Source organism: Sinocyclocheilus anshuiensis, unplaced genomic scaffold (genome assembly GCF_001515605.1).
Source record: "Sinocyclocheilus anshuiensis isolate Anshui unplaced genomic scaffold, SAMN03320099.WGS_v1.1 scaffold143, whole genome shotgun sequence".
Taxonomy (NCBI): Eukaryota; Metazoa; Chordata; class Actinopteri; order Cypriniformes; family Cyprinidae; genus Sinocyclocheilus; species Sinocyclocheilus anshuiensis.
The window spans coordinates 591,355-598,144 of NW_015548197.1; the positions used below are offsets into that span (position 1 = coordinate 591,355).

The window sequence follows — 6,790 nt, forward strand, 5'->3', positions numbered from 1 at the left end:
ATTGCCCGGTCTATTTAAACTGTGCCTTCCCTGCTCTCATTGTGAAGTCTTGTTTTGCCTTGCAGACATTTCTGAGCGGTTCCCCTGTGTTGTATATCTGTTGATTACCTGGACTGTTTACGATTGCTTGCTGCCTACCTATTCTGACCCTGCCTGCCTTGTTGATTCATGCCATTGTTTGTCTGCCGCCTGCCTCGACCCTAATTACGAACACTGTTTACGATTCTGCCCAGCCTTCATTGTGTCTGACGCCAGTTAACGATTTATGCCTGTATGACCTGCCTTGTGAACTAATAAAGCTGCACATGGATCCTAACGCCACTGCCTCTTTGTTACAAATACTTTTAAAGCTCTTTTTTTTTTTTTTTAAATCTTGGCTTACATAAATTTCTACATATGCCATGTCATGCCATAGCATCGTTAAACTAGCATCTAACAATAGACAAAAGTTGTTGTTTTTTCCCCTAACCTATGGTTCTGTAACCATAAAGGCTGCTGTGTAATTTGCCCCCTGACTAAGCATTTAAAGAATTTAGGGGAAGCATTTAAATAATCCTGTGAATGCACTTAAAGAATGCCGAATCTTATCGTTAATCGAATCGAATCGAATTTGATTGTGAATCGAATCGAATTGAATCATTGTGAAACTGCAAAAATCGTTCTTGAATCGAATCGAAAACCTATGACTCGTGAATCGAATCGATTCGCTGTCCACCCAAAGATTCACAGCCCTATCATAGAATGTTTTATTTACAACAGATGTTCACATTGAATAAAATATGAAATTTGGAAGTATAATGGCTGAAATATTTATAGTATTTTATTATGAAAGTATATTATAATATTTTGTAAAATGAACTCCAATGTTTTATTTACAACTTTATTTACAACAAAATGCCACATTAAACTTGATTTAAACTTGAAATTTTGAAAATTAAAGATGAAAGGCTGAAATATTTAGTTTTTTTTTTTGGTATTTAAGTATATCATAGTATTTTCTTGTAAAACTTACTCCAATATTTTAGTTACAAGTACACTGAAAAAAAAAAGATACATTTTTTTAAGGTAAGTGGTTGTAATCAATTTATTTTAGCTACATTTAAGTAAACAAATTTAGTTGACTAGCTTTCAGCAAAATTTGTTTATTTAAATTTAGCTAAAATAAATTGATTGCAACCACTTACCATAATTTTTTTTTAGTAAATTGAATGAATAATTTTTTTAACTGAGTCACCACTGATAAGGTACTACTAAATATTGTAGAAACTTAATTTCTGTAAAGTTGCTTTGCAACGATTTGTATCGTGAAAAGCGCTATACAAATAAACTTGAATTAAATTGAATCGAATTTTTTTCAGTGTAGAAATACTAAAGTATTTTTAGTGTTCTATAGTATTTTATAGTAATTTAGTATTGTAGTATAATACAGTCTTGTCTTGTAAAACATACTCCAATAATCTTATTTTAATCATTTTATTTACAACTCAGAAAAATCCTTGTTGCGGTTAACATCAAGTTTGTGTCGTTCAAACCCTTGATTAGCTGTGAAATCTCGGAGTCTTATATCTGTAATGTCTTCCAGGGACTCGTCTCTTCCTGTGGCCGTCTACGGTCAGGTGTGAGCGAACGCCAAGCGCTTTCTCTTTGAAGTGTGCGCATCACTTCCTGCAGGGCTGTAAGGGTTGATAAGAGAGAGTCCTGCTGCTGTAGAAATGATTCCTCCACACTGATTTGAGCTCGTTCTGATGCCGTCTCTTCTGTGGGCCGGCTGAGGGGGGACTCATAGCTTCTAGGCTTTGATGGGAAGGATAATTGAAATGTGTTTGTCTGAAGTGGCGGATGAGCTTGTTTCACTCACCGGGTCAGTCATGGGAAACGCTGCACTTGAGTGTTTCGCTCATGCACTTCTGAGAACAACTGTATCCGGTGGCGAGATGCTTGTTTACTTGCGATAACTCTCTGAACGTTCGCTGATAACTCCGGATCTGATGTTGGCCGTTCAGGTTGATAGTGTTGGGCGTTTTCCAGAATGTTATCTGAGATGATAACGACATCTTGAAAAAAGAGAGAAGATTGAGTTATTCGCTTTTCTTTGCAATCCAGATCGGTCTCAACACAAATACGAGGTGTTTGGTCTTCGTTAAAGAGGTTCCACTTGTATAATAGTACGGAGAAGATAATTAGATGTTAAAGGGATCATTTAGCCATCATTTACTCAGCCTCATGTCATCCTGCATGACTTTTTTCTTCTGTGGAACTCAAAAGGAGATGTTTTGCAGAATGTTCATGCTGTTCTTTTTTAAAATAAATTGAAATTGAAGCCCTAAACAATGACACAGAAGCACCACTAATGAAGTCTTGCATTATATTTCAGGTCTTCTGAAGTAAAACGATTGCTTAGTTGAATTTTGAAATTTGAATTGAAATTCTCAAATTCTTTCACGCTTGTGTTCAGTGTAAATATTCTGTGTTAGTTTTTTTCCAGGTTTGATGCAAGGTTATTATATTTATACACTAAAACTTAAAAACGTAAATACTTAAGTAACATTGGTTTAAAATCATGATGTCAAATGTCATTTGTTCTCAACATACTTCTCATTTATGTCTAGTCATTTTAGTGATACACTTTCCCCACATATTTGAATTGAATATAATTGTTTCAACAGAGTGAAAGGTTTTTTCTCTCTCTTAAATACACTGTATCTATGGTTGAATTAATGATGAGTTTAAAGACTAAACTAAGTCGTTTTTTTTGTTTAAGGCAGAACTGTCACGGGTCGGCAGTAGAATTGTTAGGACCTTATTTGAAGCAATCACTCATGGTGAAAACGACACACTTCATCTTAACTAATCTGTGTTTGTTGTTCCGCAGCGGTGTTCACAGAGGTCCCTCATGACATCACGGCACAGAGCGGACAGGACGTGGAGATGGCCTGCTCCTTCAGGGGCGCGGGATCGCCCTCCTACTCGCTGGAGATTCAGTGGTGGTACATCAGGAACCACAGAGAATGGACCGAGAAGCAGACGTGGAGCACCAATCAGGTACGGGCTGGAATTACCCATAATGCAGCGTTTGTGCTCCAGACGTGAGTGATTCTCAAATCATATGTGTGTGTGGTTGAGGAGAGGAGCAGTGCTTTACTAAATGATCAGAGGAACCGTTTGCACCTGCTGGACCAGAAAACAGGTGAAAAAAATCCCACAGACGCACATGAAGGAGGAACCCGAGCCAGAACTAGAGACAAAAGGGTGCGCTTTTTACACCTGACAGAAAGAAACCACCTAGCAACCACCAAGAACACTCTAGCAACCACATAGCAACCACCCAGAACACTAGCAACCACATAGCAACCAAGAGCACTCTAGCAACCACATAGCAACACCCTAGCTACCACATAGCAACCAGGAACTCTCTAACAACCACCTAGAATACCATAGCAACCACCCAGAACACCCTAGCAACTGCATAGCAACCCAGAACACCCTAGCAACCGCATATCAATCAAAAACACTCTAGCAACCACCTAGAATACCCTAGCAACCACCCAGAACACCCTAGCAACCGCGTATCAATCAAGAACACTCTAAAAAACCCCTAGAATACCCTAGCAACCGCATATCAATCAAAAACACTCTAGAAACCCCCTAGAACACCCTAGCAACCACTCAGAACACCCTCGCAACTGCATAGCAACCGGGAATACTCTAGCAACCACCCAGAACACCCTGGCAACCGCATATCAATCAAGAACACTCTAGCAACCACCTAGAATACCCTAGCAACCACCCAAAACACCCTAGCAAACGCATAGCAACCACAAACACTCTGATAACCACCTACAATACCTTAGCAACCACCCAGAACACCTGAGCAACCACATAGCAACCAAAATCACTCTAACAACCACCCAGAACACCCAAACAACCACATAGCAACCACCCAGAGCACTGTAGCAGTGTTGCAGTCAGAGATGGAAAGTAACGAAGTACAAATACTTCGTTACTGTACTTAAATAGATTTTTCTGGTATCAGTACTTTACTTCACTATTTATTTTTCTGACAACTTTATACTTTCACTCCTTACATTTTTATACAAATATCTGTACTTTCTACTTCTTACATTTTCAAACCAGGCTTGTTACTTTAGTTTAAATCTGTATTTTCGCCACAATAAATCTCTAATAAATCATGAATCGGTTAGTCTTGACTGGCAATACTCCGATTAGGCTCGTGTGTGCTCCGCACCTCTGCCAAAAGCTTTGGATCAGAGTAATCAGTGCGAGAGACTCGAGAATGGTGGAGCAGAGAGGCAAAACTACTGATCTGTTCAGGACTTCAAGTGCAGGTCAGTTTCATCTGTAAATAGGCTGTAGTTTTGTCTTTGTTGACTTAGTTAAGCAGGGCCTGAATTTTGGCACAGGATTGCACATAATTCGATACATTCCTGCAGGTTTCGTGTTTATAAAATTCCCGCAAACATTATGCACTATAGCATGTAGATTGAATCCAGACAGATTATCAGAGCAGTTCAGTCATTTTAAAACCTTCTATGAGACGTAATTTCACAAATAATGTGAGTGATTCAGCAGTACAGCGTCTCTTTCTCTCTCTCAAAATGCACAAATGGCCTCACATCCATAGTATCCCCCCTCCTCCCCCCCTCCATTACTAGCATCACTCAATACACTATGCTAAAGGACATCATTATTATCTGTTGTAAAATTATAGTAGTAATTTAGCAGACAAATATTTACATTGTTTTATAAAAGGTTTAGCTAGGGCAGACAACACAACCCTTATGAAAATTTACCATGCTTTTACTACAAATAAAACCAAAAACCATGGTTACTAAGGTAACAACAAATTATGCTTTTGCGACACTAACCATAGTTTAACCATGGAATTTGTAGTAAAACTATGGTTATACAAATGGTAATCAATCCACTAAAAAACTATGGTTACTATACTTTTACTATAATAAAACCATAATTAATTTTCAAGGGAAAAATATGACTCATGATAACGCAATAACATGTTCAATATTATGATTTTTCTATAAAGATATTGTAATGCTGTAGTTATTGTAATTTTGACATTTAGGCAATTTAGAAAATATAGTTATTTCGCATAGCCCCAGCCTAAGGATTTTAACCTTTTTTTATGTGATGGCCGTACAAAAAATAGTGTTGTCCATGGTTTCAGAATTTGTTGTGGGTTTATGGAAATGCCTGGATGAGTGAAATTTTTTTCCCAGTCTGGCCCTGTTCTACATGCCTGGATACATTCATTAGCTAACAAAACTTGAAATGTAAGTTCTTTTGTATTAAGGTATTTATATGACGTGAGGTCCCATTACCCGTGTGACACTAAAAAAGGTAGTAATGACTACTTTTTACTTAAGTACATGTCAGAGCCCATACTTCTATACTTTAACTTGAGTAAAAAGGTGGAGTCAGTACGTCAACTTTTACCAGAGTATTTTTAAACATTTTTACTTGAGTGAAGGATATGTGTACTTTTGCCATCTCTGGTTGCAGTAATGACACACTATTAACATGCACATATGATCTCTCAGCTGTTAGCCGTAGGTTGAGGGTTCAGTGTCAGTGTGTGGAGGATTAAATCTGATCCAGAAAGCATAAAGTTAGTTAGATGATAATCCCAGCATTCTGTCAGCAGCGTCCCCTTGAGTTCAGCCCTTAACCTGCGCAAATATCGCCTGCAATTACTATAACTAACAAAGAACAACATGATCGGCAGCAGCCCGCTGTCACCCGCCTGCAATTATGTGGCCATTTCCTCTTCCTGTCTGCACTCGTGGCAGTCAAACACAGAGTCCTATTTTAAGAGACTGAGAGAGCGAGAGAGAGGGTTCAGCACACACACACACACACGTTAATAACCAGCTGTCAATCAAAGGCTTCAGCTGCACAGCATCACCTGCATAAACACAGGCGGATTACAGGCATCCTGAGAAATTCAATACATTTCCAAATCCGGACCGTGAAGTGCATCCATCCGGACCACGAAGCCTTTTGACACAATGAAATAAATAAATGCCAAACGCTATTTTCGAATAAAATCAAATTTATATTAGGCACATTAAGGACAGCTCAGTAGAGCCGTTTGGGTCCTACTGATACATTCAGACGTACAGTTGTGTGTGCAGTGAAGAGAGCAGAGAGCGGCACGCAGACAGATGAAACTCTCAGTGACTGAAAAACAATGGCTTTCTCAAAAATTAGGAAAGTTGACGGATCCTTAAATTTAGTTTCAAATTTAAGGCCATAAAAAGTCTATATGTAGTGTTGTTTTTGGCGGCCTGTTTTAATTTTAGTTTTAGTCTAGTCTTTGTGTGAAGCTGTCATTTTAGTTTTTATTAGTCACGTTCATACCCTTTGTAGTCTAGTCAAGTTTTAGTCAACTAAAAGTCTGAGCATTTTAGTCTTATTTTAGTCAGAATTATCCATGACTATTTTAGTCTAGTTTTAGTCGACGAAAACTGATGACATTTAGTCTAGTTTTAGTCAATGAAAATTGTATTTTAGTCTCTTTTTAGAAATCCATTAAAAAAGGATTTTTTACACGGCACCCCTGCTCTCGACAGACAAATGATGTGCGACCTGATGCAGCCCCTGAAGTGAGACGCCCCGGTTGGGAAACACTGCTCTAAATAATGCCGCAAGTGGGGCTTGAGGAAGTGACGTCGCCTTCGTCTGCGCAGTGCGACCTGATGCAGCCCCTGAAGTGAGACACAGGAAACAGAAATACTGCAAAATAATAATAATA

The 6,790-nt window shown here is 38.5% G+C and overlaps 1 protein-coding gene across 1 annotated transcript in view; it reads left to right on the plus strand.

Annotated features, from left to right (window-relative positions):
• LOC107653230 (V-set and transmembrane domain-containing protein 2-like protein) overlaps nucleotides 1–6,790 on the plus strand; it is a 74,001-nt gene that overhangs the window by 58,270 nt on the left and 8,941 nt on the right. Inside the window, exon 2 of the mRNA XM_016439900.1 lies at nucleotides 2,873–3,042. Within this exon, the coding sequence (XP_016295386.1) occupies nucleotides 2,873–3,042 (170 nt within the window). The remainder of the gene's footprint in view (nucleotides 1–2,872; nucleotides 3,043–6,790) is intronic.